Below are 16,059 nucleotides of genomic sequence, written 5' to 3'. Positions count from 1 at the left end.
AGCAGCACTGATTGCATCAGAGTGCAGGGGAAATCATGTTCTTCACTGGCTGAGCAAAGGAACTTATCGCTTGATTATAGCTCAGATGGTCAGTTCATTCAAAAAAAACAAAAAACAAAAAACAAAAATGTTCATAGTGGTATCTGGCCATGAAAATGACTTTAAACTGCAAAGAAGTTCCATTTATTGTTTTTTAATTACGTGAATGTTTCTGAAAACCCCTGAAAAAGAATCTAAGTTAGCTGCATAGTCAGATACCACTAGAGCAAGTATAAAAATAAGGACTTATAAAATTATATTTGAGTGAACTGAGCCTTTAGATTGATGCCTGTTCAGGCAATGTTGCACGAAGCCTTTGCCATGCGAGATTTTAAGTTCTTGCTTGGTGTCTGCATCATGAACACTGCGGTGGATAAGGAGACACACTGTGCGCTGCAGCATTGCACATTTCACTTATGCTGACAATTGTGGAACGGTCACTGCCGTATGATTGTGCCAGGGCATTGATTTTACTCTTTATGCTCTATTTGTCTTATCAGCTTTTGGCTGCTGTTAGTTTTGCTGCCAGAGAGAAGGAAATCAATGGGGTCGCGAGCAAAGTGCATCAACCTTAGAGTATTCATTGTCAATAATGTTTTTTCAATGTTTCTGGCAGGGAATTTGTTTTTTCTGCTGGCTTTCCATGTACAAATCATATGACCTTATGAAGAATATAGCGCCACAGCAGCAGCTTAGAACTACTGGTTCATGCCATGGATGTGGGTAGTGGAGAGTTTTCATTTGGAGATTTATTGTGTGAGAGAATCTCTAATTATCTTATTGTTACGCCAAGAGCGAGAGGTGACATGACGGTGGAAATGGCTCTACTACATACTAAAGAGGGAGTTCCAGCCACCGCTTGACTTCCAGAAGTCTCCTTACTATCCTGCAGGCACACACACAAGAGACACGGGTGCATTTGGCCTCAGGGAACTGTGTAAACCCACAGGGTGGCCACTCAGCATGCCTTACATTATATGTAGGCATCAGAGATCACTGTTTCTTGCATGGTGATCTGCCGGTTTGATCACTACTTAAAAAAAAACCCAAAGTTCTCAGATGGGTTGAGAAACAGAAATCAACCCTGATTCGAGGGAGGTTTTTCTGTCTCTCTTCCACCCCAGTTTTGACCCTTCCACCTTCAGTGGATGCAGGGTATCAATCCTACCTGCAAGTTCTTCCTCCAGACATTGACGGCCGCAAAGGCCAGCTGCATCTGCTTCCTGCGGGCGTCTTTATGGCGCTTATAGGCAATTTCAATGAAGATGAGGAAGATCCCTGCTGCTATTCCTCCAGCCACCAGCATGAATACCCCTGTGAAGGAGGGACACATGAACAGAAACAGAGCAGACACAGGGATACGTGAGTTTCCTGTCTACATCTCCCCCGCTCCCACTAAGCATGAACGCATGGTCTGACTGTCATGCTCAGTGGTCGCCCTCCTTTCTCAACCAGCTCCTACTGACGACGACTGCTGCAAACTACACAATATTAATAGAGAACCACAACCGCACGAAATCACAGGACAAGATACTGTACGGCACACTACCCACAGAGCACCACGCTGACACTAAAACAACGATTTTGTAAAGGTATTGGACAAAAAAGGGCTACAGTACCTTACCACTGCAGTTTTTGTCCAATCACTTTTAACGCTTTCTCTACGCCATAAGGACCATACCTGCCATGTTTTCAAAGGTGAGTGTGGCTGGGGCATTGCTCCTTGAGTCACACTCCTGGTATCTCACCCAGGTTTTATCTAGGTCTTCCATGAAGCCGTTCTCATGAGAACTGCAGGGGGTTGGGGGTAGTGGGGAGAGAGGTAACAGAGTTAATGAATGCCGCAAATGACCGAATGTTTGAGCCGCTTACTCCCAGCTAGCAACACAGATGAAGCACAGACAGCTGTACAGACACGTGTACTGACAAACAGTGATACACTTGACAAGAGACAACCAGACAAACAGGGCAGGAAAGGGGAGATACAAAGATGTGACATAAGGCAATGTATTGGATGGCTATAAATGGTCAATATGTGACCATGAAATCATATTGATAAGAAAAAACAAACAAAAAAAAAAAGGTCATACGAGTAATGCAGCTTCGGCTGGGACAGACCTGAGAATGGCCAGGGACACATTCTGTTTCCAGGGGCTGTCCTTGCGCATGCCTATGCCAAAGCCCGAACGGAAAAACAGCTCTCCCGTGGTCACCAGGTCGCACTTCTGCGAGGCTTCAAACTCCAGCACCGCAGAGTCCCAGATGAAAGCATGCAGCTTGCTGTGGGGGCAGGGGGAGGGAGGAGGAGGAGGAGGAGGAAGTGGGGAGGAAGGGGAAGGAGGGGAAGGAGGGGGTTACGGTGCAACAGTACAATGATTTACATACACATTTACGGCTCCCACCCTTCTCTCTCTCTTTCACACCACATCGTGTGTGTCAGTCAGCGTTTACCAGCAATCTCTACCGCTGCTTATGTCCCAAATGAAATCCAATGCCAGATGGGTGAGGGCGCGTCCCCCATTGGATTCCCCCAATCTCAAAGATGTTCGTCTGGGTACAACCTGAAAAAGGGGGCTCTTCGACTCAATGTTAGCTCAACCTCACACTGTTGTCAGTGCTGTTGACACGTCCACTCCTGCTGCTGTCCCTGGAAACCTGCCTTGGCTGGGCGATGGGCCTGAATCAGGGCGAATGTCGCAGTAAAGCCTACCACTTCCACCTGATCCGGAGGTCCATGTCCCTCCCCTAGAGTTAACTGGAATAGCCCTGGTCTACGTGCTTGATAGGTCGAACAGCCGGCCGACACGTACTCTGGTCGGCCCGGCCTGGCCGAGACTCACTTGTCACGCACGGCCTGGATAGCCTCGGCGGCACTCTCATAGTTGTGCTTCTCCATGTGGCGGTACATGGTGCTAAGCTCCACCTGCCGCCGGAAGTAGATATCCACTGAGCTTTGTTTCACTGTGGCGTAGATGAACTTGTCTGATGGGTTTCTCAGCTGCATAAAGAGACAAGGAAAAGCACAATCTGATGAACAATAAGTAAGAATAAAATCAATCAGTGTATATATTTGTTAATATGATTGAAAAAAGGTAATGTGTAGTAATAAGCTCCTTGTTTCACATACCCGTGGGTCATTGATACCGGTGATGCGCTCCTCAGGCCGGTCCAACACCAGGAAGGCAGCCAGATTGGCAGTATAGGAAGCCACAATGATCATGGCAAAACCAGCCCACACCATGCCCAGGATTCTCGCTGAGAAGCTACGTGGTGCACCTGTGTGGTGAGTCCAAGTTTTGAGTTTTCATCTCAGTAACTGTCAATTTCAGCTTATTTTTTCTGTCATATATACTAGCTACTCATATAGAATATGAAAAAAAAAATTAAATAACGTTTTTACACTATTAGTTCCAGATAGATTTTGTCTGATTTTGGATCTGTGTTATGGCAGTGAAGTGGATATTCCTAATATCAGCCAGAGCACTCCGCATTTTCCCATAATGATCTCACCAGGCGGGTGTGTCTTTGCTACTGTTTTCTGCTACATTTTTGTACACGATATAAACATATTTTAATAATATCCACACTCACCAATAAATCAGGAATTAAAAAAAGGATATGTGTCAATTAAATATTTTGCAGTAGTTTTACAATTTTAGCCCACAATCATCTCAAAAACTCTGGCTGTCATTCTTCTGGAGTGAGTGCTGTCAAATGCTGTAAGAAGCGCTCATGTTGACGTGGATGTAAAACTTTGTGAAAGGATTCTCATAGAAGTCGATGAGTCTGTGAACATAATTTCTGACTCATGGCAGCGATACTGTGTCGAGTGGTTGAAGATATCCTGAACTTTTCAGTCAGTAAGTGCTTCTGATGTTGCTGCTGTTAGCCACTATTAGCCTCTGTTAGCTTTTGTTAGCTAGTGTAACTAAAACTTTCTTTGGAGGGGCTCTAACATTGCTGGACTCAAACACTTAGCGGATAAACTTAAATAACATGTGAGAATTTAATCAAACTGTTTCTTAGAGGGGAAGTGTGATTTTTAAAACACTTGAACCAAACATAAGCTGGCATAATATTAGCCAATAAGCAACAACTATTGTTTAGCTAGCTAAACAATAGTCGGGAGACAACAGGGTTGTGTGTCTAACCTGCTGACAATAAGCAATTAGAACAACATCGGGGACAGTATTTATTTCCACTGTATTCAAGATGGCGCGGCGACATGGTTTCTACAAACTGGCACCCAGTCCTATAGATTTTTAATGGTTTCATTTTAAGTTTATGAGGATAGATCAGTTTGTTTGCATATTTATGAGTACAAAATCTTAAAGAGAGGGCTCTCCTAAAGGGAGCCTTGCAAAAGTAGCTTTTTTATATACATATATAAAACTCATAAAATATCATGAAAAGGAAACACTTGACAGAAAATCAAATAAGATAACAAAACTGTTACAAGCTGTACCAGCTTTTCTTTTTTTTTTTGTCGTTTTCAAAGAAAAATGTGACAGTAGCAGCTGGAAATCTGGAGCCACACAGACACTTGATATCAATCCTTTTACAAATGCAAAACTGTTCAAAGACTAGAAGACATCATCCAGGAGCTCTGTGGGAAAGAGAAAATTCAACAACTGGGTATGACTCACCTTCTCCTATACCAGAGTTCAACAATACTCCCCAGGAGAACCACATGGCAGATGATAAGGTGAGGGCATCTTCTTCTTCTTCTTCACTATTTACTTTAAATCTCCCAAACGGGCTATGGGAAGAAATTGGGAGGGTTGCAGAAGATATAAAATGAGAAATGTCCAACAACTTGCTGAATGTGAAAAACCCAGTGATTCCCCAAAAAAGGGAGGAAAACTGAACATGAGTGGGCGAAGCAAGACAAAGTCCTCAGAAAGAAAACAGGGTGAAGACGGTGGCACAGGCACAGAGCTGTGGGATGACTGGAACCAATCTTCACCTCTGTCTGCCTTGCTGTCCACATCAAGGGAAGATCTGCAGTGCTCAGGAGTCCATGTACACACACACACAAGCATGTACTTCACACACACAGTCGTTCATACACATATGGATACATGAATACACATACAGGCCCCCCTTGTACCTGAACCGGTCTAGTAGGTAAAGCATCACCGCCACCACATGCACCGAAAGACCCACCAGCAGCCACAGCGTGCTTTGGAACGGCTGCATAAACGAGTCCAGTGTACTGCGAGGAATTTCCTGAAAACAGATACAGGCAGTTGATTATCGATTGATAATGAATTCTTTTAGAATTTTATGGAACCATTGGTCTGGCTCATTGTCAGGTTTTACAGTCTTTTTACTGACAAAGACCCATGACCTTCCATATTGCACTGAAGTAGGATTCTAGCAAGAAACAACTTATATGCTCATATGTTCTGTAAATGTGTGGTCTGTTAAATGTAATTTTTTTCAAAATGTACTATGGGTACAAAAAATTTAGGTCTTTTTATGAGTAATGTGCAAAAGTCTTGAGCCATCCCTCATTTCTTTATATTCAGCTAGGAAAATCGGAAATGTATGCAGTGAAACATGTACAGATAAAAACAGAAGCAAAATCAGAAACTGTACAAATATTATAAACTTCAAGTCAATATTTGCATGACTGCTTTGATAACTTTCTTGTACTTTCTTTAAGTAGTCTTCAGGAATAGTTCTTCAGGGTTATTGAAGGACATTCAAAGCTTTTCTTTGGATGTTGGCTGCCTTTTGTTCTATTCTCTGTCAAAATGATCCTACACTGCTTCAGTGGATATGCTTTTGATGCATTGGCAGTGTGTTTGGGAAAATGAAGACACACTTTCGACATGCTAATGCATGATGAGTCAAAACCTGATGGTATTTTTCTGCATTCATAATTCGATTCCATCTTTGGCAAAATCCCCAACACGTCTGACTAAAATGCAGAGTGCAAAATGCAAGATCAAAAATAAAGGGTGTCTTTTGCACAACAGTGCAGGTTATTATGCACTCACATACATCAAATAGGTTTAAACCTGGCAAATGAGATAAAATAAGTTTGACTGTTTCCATGCCTTTAACATTTTAACCAGTGTTATTTATATCTGAACACAGTTGTGTCTTTTTTACTGTTTCAGGCTCATTTCTGTGTCTGCGAAAATCTGCAAGGACAGAAAATGAGAACGCATTATCTTAACACTTGTTTGAGATGTGTAATCCATGGCTAATCCTTCCCAGATGGCATTCATTTCTTTCAAAGAAAGATGGTAGAGGCAATGGCTAACTGATACTGCATCACCTCATATTCCCTCTAGGTCTTTGTCCACTTAGAGATTTTAATAACCTATGGAAATTAAAGTTAACGGATCTAATCAATATTTTTCCAAACTGTCAGGGGTGATTTGATCCCCATCCACCACTTTAAATTACAGCTACGTAGTTCTTTGTCGTGTTGTCATTAACCTGGTATACAAATAATATAGATGGTATCTTGAAACCACCTCTACTACCTTTTTCTGCCACAGCTGAGCAAATTGTATTAAAATGTATCTCTCTTGAAGCCATACAATCTCTGTCTCTGCTTCATTATATTTTTACATAAATGAACAGATGCACAAGTAAGCAATAGATGCATCTCCCCTAGTCATAGGTCTAAGTACCAAATATCCTGCTTACCTTTTTAACGAGGATAGTGAGGCCTTGATATTTAAAGGGTTTGGAGAACTCGATGTACTGGGCTCGCTCATTGTTTATAGTCAGCGGGGCTACAATCATGTCAGCCAGGCCTCCCAGGAGCTCACCCATCATGCCGTTCCACTCCTTCTTGTTACTGTTGTTGACCTGGAGTCCCAAAATGGAAGGAGTTGAGAAAGTTGAGAATCTGAATCAGCTTTAGCCCTGCTGTCGTCTAGACCGCAGATTTGCTTCAGGATTTAAGGATTTGGGTTAAACCAAGTAAACGTGAAAAATATAGAACAGCGTGTTCTTGCTTTGCCTACAGAACAGAGTTTCAGGTTTCAGAAGGTTGCAGGTTTTCAGTTCAGCGTATCTAGTTTCTTCTCTTTTTGCTTTCTTGCAGTTCTTACAGCTTCTGCGACATGTTACAGCCTCACGCTCCCGTTTTGGGAAGAACTCAATTTCAAGAGATCATCCTTGTTTAATATGTGACAAATAAGAAATAATGCTCTAAAAATAAACATGCAATGGTACATGAAATCAGCACTGAACATACTATAATGGTAATAGGAGGTGATTAAATCTGTTTATGTCCTTTCTAATTCAGGTCACCTATATACAGCGGATTGTGCTCTTGAGATTTTGGGGCTAAAGACCCATTAGAAGGGTGAATATTTTCACAGGGACCCCTGAAAATCTTTGCACCAATTTCTTTTGTCACAAAAATAATATGGACAGGCATGAAGGACATAATATGACTTTTGTGTTGGTATAAAATGTGTTGGCCATTTTTAGACTTCTTAATATTAGAACATAATTTTACAATTCATAGCAATGCATTTCACTACAGTTATTAAAAGCTTAGGAATATATTGTATGCTTGACTATTACCTTTAAAAACAATGTGCATTACAGTACATACTTAATGAACAAACATATGCTCAGAGAGATGCCTGAGAAAGGCAAGAAACTACTGTTTTACCAAGTGCTATGCACTGTAGTATACATTTATAATTGTTGTGATTCTCAAATGGTTTATTATTGTATATTTTGAGGCTCTGTTCTTCCAAATGATGCATGATTTGACTCAAAATGGTGTGATTCCATTCAAAATGTCCTCAGGCTATAAAGTGTTATTAGCACACTAATTTATTTCCTTGTTGAACTGAAAAAAAAAAATTCCTAGATGGAAGTAAAATTGAGAGTCATTTACAAGCATTTAACAGGAACAAAAGAAGATGCCCTTGGGTTATAAAAATTTAATGATTACATTTTCTATTGCACATCAGAATTAATAGACACATAAGTCGCACCTCATGTAGGCCTGTAGTAGCTTCATCTTAAATAAACCAGTGCAGTTTAATAGTAACATTGCCACTATTATTAAATAAGATAGCTTACATTTTTTTATATTATACAATAATATTTGCTGATAGCTCATTGTTAACATATTTCTATAGTATTGTAGTTGATGATTAGCAGATTCCCGGAAAAGTAATGCAATCTGTTGAGAATGTAAACAGAGAAACCAAAGACTGGACTGGTTACAAAGATAAGTCACAGTCTAGTTTCTGTGCACTCATGAAGGTGTGCTGCTTGAGCAATACAAGGTTAGGTTATATATAGCTGATCCTAGCAGGGCATGTGTCCTATTTTATCTGCACAAAACCCAACTCTTTCCCAGGAGGGGTTCATAAAAAATGAACAAACCTTGCCAAAACAACAACCACAAAAAAAAATCTTCAGCTCACAAGTGGTGGTATGTACAGTTTGTATGTGTTCCATTTTCATGGATCACAGAACAGATTTGGCAGCGGTGCAGTAAAAACACAATCTGGCAACAAGACAGCTACGGCTCATATATAAGTGATCTGATGCAAAGATGGCAATCAATAAGAAAAAAAAGCAGCTGGAAAGCTGAAGGATGTGCAGCAGAAGGCTGGATCGCAGTAAAACAGCTGGACTCGAGTCAAAAATAAACATGATTAAATTTAAATGGCACTCTACTCCCTTTGTCTTCTGAATTATTTAGAAGACAGGACAGACAATGTGAGTCAAGTTCTCTGAGCCTGTGAAGTAAGTGTGACTCATAAAAAACGATTAACAAAAGCATTAAACGCCATCCAAAAAGACAAATACTCAAAACCATATTGAACCTGGTGACCTTGGAAGTGCTTGGTGGCTTGCAGGCCACTCTGCAACTGGTAGGCAACTACTCATCGGTAGTTGACAACTGGAAATTTGTATAATTTTGCTGCCTTGAGCTAATGATCTCCTTTTTAGATCTGAGTGATTTTTAAACACATTCATGTGGAACTACAGGAAAGTCCCAAAATAAAGGCATGCCACCAGATTTAAATGACTGCAGATGGAAAATATATTCTTCTTGTGTGCCAAAATACACCAACCATGGATCTTAATGTGAAACTCACCCGCTCCTGAGTTCCAAATTTTCCATCAGCCACCAGATGCACCTCATAGGTGAAGTTCATGGTCATAGCCAGCTTTATCAGGAGGTCAATACAAAATCCATAACAACACTGGGGTACGATTGGGCGTCCTGTAACGAAAACAGCAACATTTGGAAGTTATGCACACCCTGGTGGAAACTGGTTCATTTGTTGTTGGTTTCTTTTTGGTTTTGCTTTTTTGAATCCAAAGGCGGCGCATGTAGACTGCACAGAATGCATGACACACTGATACACTGCAGACAACCTCACACAGCCTCATTGCACACAGACCAGGTGTGTGCCAGCATCCCAACAATCACTCAGTCTGAATGGCTACATGCATACATATATAGATACCTGCTGCATATATATGTATGCATCTCCGGTGGATGTTTGGCGGGTGCGCTAGAAGCACAGTGATAATGTAAACGTCCCTGATGTGTTACCTGGGATGGTCTCATTGGGCCCAGTGCAGATAACCTTTTTAATTAAGACTCCATTTAATGTCATTTCCTCCTTGCAAGTACCGTCAGGCAGAGTGGGTTTCACATACACAAATGGCTCCTGGTGTATTGTCACTATCTACAACAGACGGGACAGAAAGCTGTTTATCACGGAGTTGGAGATGCATCTGCTTTAGGAGAAAAAACATACATTACACATCACCAAAACATATAGATGTGCAAGGATGGACAGGTGAAAGTAAAAATAACAAACAAGGATACAGATGAGCTTCTCTCGAGGCCTAAGACAGAAGTGAGGAGATAAAAGTCACAGCAAATATGTCAGTTCTGCTTTAAGAACACAGATTAGCTTCCCTGCAAGAGAGAGATGTTAGCACACTGTCCAACACGAGTATTTCGGCTCAGGTCCGCAGTCTATCCGTGTAGACATGAGTGCCACATTGCAGCAGCAAAGTGAAGGTGTCTTACTTTTAGTCGAGTGGACATCTGGAAGCCCTGTGGTTTCTCAGTCTCTCCTCCGGGCCAGATAATCTTCCGCTGATTGTTCATTACCACCTGTAGCGATGCCACACACACATATACAGTATTATAGGTGAGTGCTGACAGAAGGCCTGCTGCTGATGAGGCTTCAGCACTGTGGGTGAGCATCACTAATGAGTCAGCTTTACATAACCACAGCTCAGCAGTTTATTTATTGCATCAACCTCTGACTTTTGTATGATACAGGGTTTCATGAAATTATTACTTTTCCACCTGTCACCAAATAACTGAAGAGCTTAGAAGAGCTGATCCTTGCAGCCTTTATCGGCTGCCTGGCTGAGTTGAATATCCACCATTAGCTAAAATAGAGTGGGATGGAAACAAGGCTTATAAAAGAGCTTCCATTTTACAGAAGGGTTGGATTAGCGGTAATGGGAAGTAAGTCACATGCTACACCTTAGTCTACTTGCTACAAACTGCAGGGATTTTCAAAGAACAAGCAGTAAAATTAGAATCAGAAACTGAATTTGTTACATTTAGTACACTCCGATTGGGCTTGGATTTGATTAAAACTGCACAACAGCTCTATTCTGGTGATATTAGTGAGGCTGGCACTCTCACAGATGGATACACCGTTAGGTGGTGGTTTGGTGGTTAGCACCATTGACTCACAGCAAGAAGGTCCTGAGCTTGAATCTGCCGCCTAGTGCCTTTCTAAATGGAGATTGTTCTCTATGGGTACTTGGCTTCTTCCTATAGTCCAGAGACATCCGTGTTAGGTTAATTGACAACTCTAATTTTGCCAAAAATGTGAATGGTTGCCTGTCTCTCTGTGTTAGCCCTGCAATAGACTGGTAACCTGCCTGTTGCCCTGTGACAGCTGGGGTAGGCTCCTGCTCACCCATGAACCTGAACTGGATCAGTGGAAGATTGATGAGGCCATTTAGTCCATTTAGAGCCAAAACAAGGGCTGTGTTTGTTTAGTTTCCTCACTAAAGTTTAATAAAATGTACTAAAACCTTTATTTTCATGGTGCGTAAATGAGCAGCCAGCGCTAAAAAATGTACTTGGAAGTTTATTGTGTGCTTTGCAAAATGGTAAATGAGTGAAATATTTCCTCTTTATCGGTTTCTGTTGCATACTTGGGGTTCATGATTGGTTGTATTTCCCATTTCATGCAATGCAAGCAGGATTGAAAAAAAGAAAGACTGATTTTATAATCTTGCCCACATTGCATCCAGGAGTTTTGAATGACATCCCTCTAATAGAAAAGGGCATTTGTTGAACTGCCTTTTTTATGCAAAGGCTCACAGATATGCGGAGTAGATGTACAATACCTGGTATGTGGTATAGATAGAAAACTGACTCCCACCCACCCACAATAAATAAAAAACAGATGATTCTGAATGTGGGCTAGACAAAATCCACACATGGTTTGTGAGTATAAAACAGGGAATGGACATCTGTAGGTGCCTTTGTGTACCTGCGTCCCATTGTATATGCCAACTTGGATGAGTCTGGACTTCTGATAGTTCAGTATACTGTAGTGGGCGTATTTCCTATCTCCGTCGTCATTGAACTCCACACGCCCTGTGAGACCCTCGGGATATTTAGATGACATCAGCACCCTGTGGCAAGCACATGAAAACTGTTATCTATGTGAATCAGTGCAACTGTGCCCATGTAAGGCCATTGTGCGTCATCTCATGGTAGTGTAACAGTGTATTTTATTTTAAATTGCTCAGTGTAGGGCTCTTAATTCAGTGCATGAAGCAAAAAAAAATAAAAATTGATTCACCACATCTCTTGTTAACGAAAGGCAGAGCTGTGGTTGCTGAGTGCTGACAATACTTGCTGTTGCATTTGTTTGGAAGCAGCGCTTTATATTTTGTTATGCTGCCTCGAAGCTGCTCTAAGTGGGTCAGCTGAAACTCACTGGCTTCATTTGGAAATAACAAATACAAGGTTTATGGTACATTCAGGAAAACCTGATAAATCTGATGAATCTGTTAAAACTGTCAACAATGGGGGGGAAATGACTGCAATGCAGCATACAACTTATTTATATTGCAGGCCTGTTTCAGTAATTAAACCTGAGCATGTCTAATATGTTTTTGCCCTTTATCACAATAATGGAAATTCTAACATATCTTAATTTTCCAATTATTTTTAATTGAGACATTTTTTATATGACATTTTCTGTCATATGTCTACACTGTTGTAATAATAGCTGCTCATATTAAAGATTTCTAATGAAGAAGCCACAGTATTTATGATTAAAACCTCTGAGAGAAAAGCTCAGGCTTCAGACTACTCTACATAATCAACATCAGACAGTTTTTTTTAAACTAAATAGGTTTGTATGGTATCCTAAAAGCCCCACCACCTGCTGTTCAAACCTTTTGTTTACAAAGGGAAAGCCAATCAGTTGTAATTTGCTTTAGATGGAAGTGGTAGAGGAGCCGAAACATTTGGGCCATATATTGTATAAGATAAAAAAAAAGGATTATTTTAAAACCATGAAACATGCAAAGCTTCTGTGCCAAGCTTACCGTTTAAAAAGGGGTCCTGTTTTCCAAATGTTAGTGTTGCCCACACATCCCCTTGGAGGCTCTGTGATATTCTCCTTCTCAAATAGCTCCTGTATGGACTGAGCTACCACAGCCACTGCGTCATTGATGTGGGCAGACTCATTCTTCCCGTTGATGAGCTGGAGGCCGATTAGACCTGAGAGCATTCCAACAACATAAAGATAATCACCTTCCTGAGCAAGGCACACTCTCTCAGGAGCCTTTTGCAATGCGCAAAGTGGAAAAAAACTTATAGGGCCTCCAGTTTAAACATCCTGAAAAAAGGTCAGACATCAGCTGCTTGATCCAGCTCTGATCCACTGGGAGGGGTAAGTTCAATAAGAGTGTCTCATAAAAGACAGCAGAAATAAGTGGATCATTTTTCTGATGTTGTCACCGATGACCTTTTCGCAGCATGTGCAAGGAGTCCCTTGAAGTTGGATTTATGTTTTTCAGCCCTTCTGGCAAAAGTTTGAGGACTCAGCACAGGCACACATATTATTTGTGTTCTCGCTAAACAAAAATACCACCAGGCCTACTTTTAAACCAAGCAACAATCCAACTTCAGCTAAGTTTTCTGATTGCAACCAGGTCCATCAGTCTTGCAGGCTCCTAAAAGAAGCTGCAGTGCAGGTGGAAGAGACTGGACATGGACAGGACAACAAACGCTCTGCGGGGATTGCTTGTGTTTGAGTGCCTGGGGGAGAAACGGTCGACATTTGTGACCAGAAAGTGATAAAATACCGTGACCTGTGAGACATGTGCAAAAATATCCACGAATACATACAAAAAGACTGTTGTGGCTTACCATTCTATCAGTTATCTGTTGCAAAACTCTCCCTTTATAATTCATTAGAGACCAGGATGTTAATATGGCAGATTAGCACAGTGAATTTAGCCTTGGATGAGCCAGGATACACACACATTTAAAGTAAAAACTGAGTGTACACACCACATTTAAACCTTTAAACAAAGAATGCTTAAACGTTTAAATGCTCAACACGAAACAAGCAGTAATACAAATAATCATGTAATAAACCCATCGATAAATGGTTAATCTTTCTAATCCTGTGTGTGTTATGCTCGGCCTCTTAGTAAAGCCGAGGTAAACTGGTGCATTCCCAGTGATCTAAGCTGGATGAACGTACCGTCTGGCGCCTCACTCAGGGCTTTACCCGACATCTCACGCTCGCCCACCAGCCACACGTAGCCGGAGCCCGTCATGTTGAGGAAACGGGCAGCCCTGTACACTGCGGCAGCGTCCTCCTCACTGGAATTTGTTAAAATTAAATCAATAAAAGACAATCGATTGTTTTAACCAGCAGATGATGCTGATCTGATATTCGAGTCTGTCGAGGCTTTCAAGTAACCAAAACAGGAGCAGTGACATGAATCACAAAAAATACTAAACAAAATCCAACCTGACGGCTTTTCCGAGCATTAGAAACAAAGTCAGCCATGATGATATAAAAGATTAATAATTTAAAGTTTTGACACTCATGGATTTTTAATTAAAAACTTTTCATTAAAAATAGATCATCATGAGTCATTATAGGACAAAACCGAAGAAAATGTAATTGTTGCTTTTAAATTTTAAGGGTTTAGACAAAGTTTGTAATTCTGGTTTGTAATAAATATCTTTAGGCCATTTCCCCCTTAATCTAGCCAATAACTTTCTTCCAATCGTGTACATGTCGCATAGTAAATTGTTACGATACATTTAGCTGTAGCCCTGCGACAGACTGGCAACCTGTGAAGGGTGAACCCCACTTCATGCTCCATGACAGCTGCAATAGGCTCCAGTTCCCTCACAACCCTGAATTGAATAAGTGGAAGAAAATGGATGGATGGACATTTATGCAAGTTCATTTTCCTTGAAAACAGCATGAAGCTCTCTAGTCTGCACAGCATTTTATGATTTAGTCTGAAGAAATGGCTTTCTATTGATGAAGGTTTATCATTTCAGTTTTTTGTCATTTTCGGGGGGATATTTACGTCTTTATTTGATAGAATAGTGAAGAGTTAGAGAGGAAAATGGTGAAAGACAATCAGCAAAAGACCTGGAGTCACACTTGAAACCATGGTCACCTGTTCAACCACGTGAGCTAAACTGGCATCCCAGATTTTTTTCAGAAGTCTATCCCATATCATCCCGGGCAGCCAATTATGAAAGCTAAAAAAGGCCCCAAAACACACAACTCTGTACTGCAGAGAATCCTCTGCTTTATATTCTTAAAATCCCCAAAACATAATTTCATATAAGGGAGACACGTTTATCATAAAGTTGCTAAACACACAAGATCTTTACATATTTGTAACTTGATGACAAAAAACCCTAAGGCTGACTTTACCCACATTTTAATTTAAAAGAAAAAAACCACTCATATTTTATATGTTGCATCCACTTTTAAAATATTTACTTCAAGCTATATTATTCTTATACTGAGTGAAATGACAGAAAATAATGTCAGGCTTTGGACACATTGATGCCCTGTGTCAGAATCCATCACTATCAATCGTGTATGATTACTTACATCAAAAAGAAATCTAAGTGTATATTCTATTCATAGACACATTTCTATGAAAATACAATACATTTGAATTCTTTTCCTCTGAAATGCAGAAATGTAAGTACAAGTAAATACAAAGCTCAATATAGAGCTGCAGGACTTCTACAACTTTCCATATTAGTGCAGCTGAAACCTTTGAAGCACTCTCCAGAAGGTCTATAAATATATGTATGTTATTTATTTAAAAACTAAATAAATAAAAAACCTCACCTGGCGGACAGGATGATGACTCGGGCCTCCAGCTCTTTCGCCTCCAGCAGCAGAGCAGTTAAGTTAGTCTCCTGGCTGAACTGGAGGACTTTCTCTGCCTGTGATTGGGGCATAAGGAAGGTCAAGCCAGCTACTTTCCCCTACCTCAGACACCATGCTGCCTCTTTACCTTGTTGGTTTGAGCTTGGCCGATTTTGTTTGAAAACGAGAGACAGAGATATAAAAAGGAAAGCGATCCAGGGGAACCGGCTGAACTAAAAAAATAAAAAAAGCTTGAAGGGAAAAAAAACTTTTGCATTTGTTCGCATGCAAACTGAGGGTTATCAAGGCTCCAAAGAAGGACGTGCATGTGTTAGGTAGGGGGAAAGAAGAAGGTCAATGCAACCAGTAACTAAAAACAGGTGAAGGGGGGTGAGAGGGACGTTTTCCCCCAACAAAAAAACTGCTGAAAACTAGGGAAGTGCTACAGAACAGGAGGAAGTAGCATCTGGGAAACGGTTTTGTCCCACACTACCGGTTCTCCACAAAGGAATGGAGTTGCAAACTTTTTTTGTGTGTGTGAGTGTGTGTGTTCTGAGTACATGCATTCCTTTACTGAAGGAAAAAATGA

The 16,059-nt window shown here is 40.9% G+C and overlaps 1 protein-coding gene across 16 annotated transcripts in view; it reads right to left on the bottom strand.

The window, feature by feature from the left end:
• grin1a (glutamate receptor, ionotropic, N-methyl D-aspartate 1a) overlaps positions 1–16,059 on the bottom strand; it is a 38,386-nt gene that overhangs the window by 9,644 nt on the left and 12,683 nt on the right. For 5 of the 16 annotated variants that reach the window (XM_040000065.1, XM_040000071.1, XM_040000073.1 and 2 more), the window contains 16 exons: positions 15,450–15,547; positions 13,818–13,939; positions 12,652–12,826; positions 11,583–11,727; positions 10,088–10,174; positions 9,590–9,737; positions 9,138–9,265; positions 6,706–6,870; positions 5,150–5,268; positions 4,686–4,798; positions 3,167–3,315; positions 2,880–3,037; positions 2,158–2,319; positions 1,721–1,830; positions 1,208–1,353; positions 875–925 (listed from right to left, as the gene is read on the bottom strand). In XM_040000065.1, coding sequence (XP_039855999.1) covers positions 875–925; positions 1,208–1,353; positions 1,721–1,830; positions 2,158–2,319; positions 2,880–3,037; positions 3,167–3,315; positions 4,686–4,798; positions 5,150–5,268; positions 6,706–6,870; positions 9,138–9,265; positions 9,590–9,737; positions 10,088–10,174; positions 11,583–11,727; positions 12,652–12,826; positions 13,818–13,939; positions 15,450–15,547 — 2,076 coding nt within the window. The remainder of the gene's footprint in view (positions 1–874; positions 926–1,207; positions 1,354–1,720; positions 1,831–2,157; positions 2,320–2,879; positions 3,038–3,166; positions 3,316–4,685; positions 4,799–5,149; positions 5,269–6,705; positions 6,871–9,137; positions 9,266–9,589; positions 9,738–10,087; positions 10,175–11,582; positions 11,728–12,651; positions 12,827–13,817; positions 13,940–15,449; positions 15,548–16,059) is intronic. The other 11 variants (XM_040000067.1, XM_040000070.1, XM_040000074.1 and 8 more) reach the window with 3 other exon arrangements.

The sequence above is a fragment of the Simochromis diagramma genome, unplaced genomic scaffold, assembly GCF_900408965.1.
Source record: "Simochromis diagramma unplaced genomic scaffold, fSimDia1.1 OVJJ01000596.1, whole genome shotgun sequence".
In the NCBI taxonomy this organism is placed as follows: Eukaryota; Metazoa; Chordata; class Actinopteri; order Cichliformes; family Cichlidae; genus Simochromis; species Simochromis diagramma.
The sequence above is the reverse complement of the archived record's forward strand: the minus strand, read 5'-3'. Positions and strand labels throughout refer to the sequence as shown.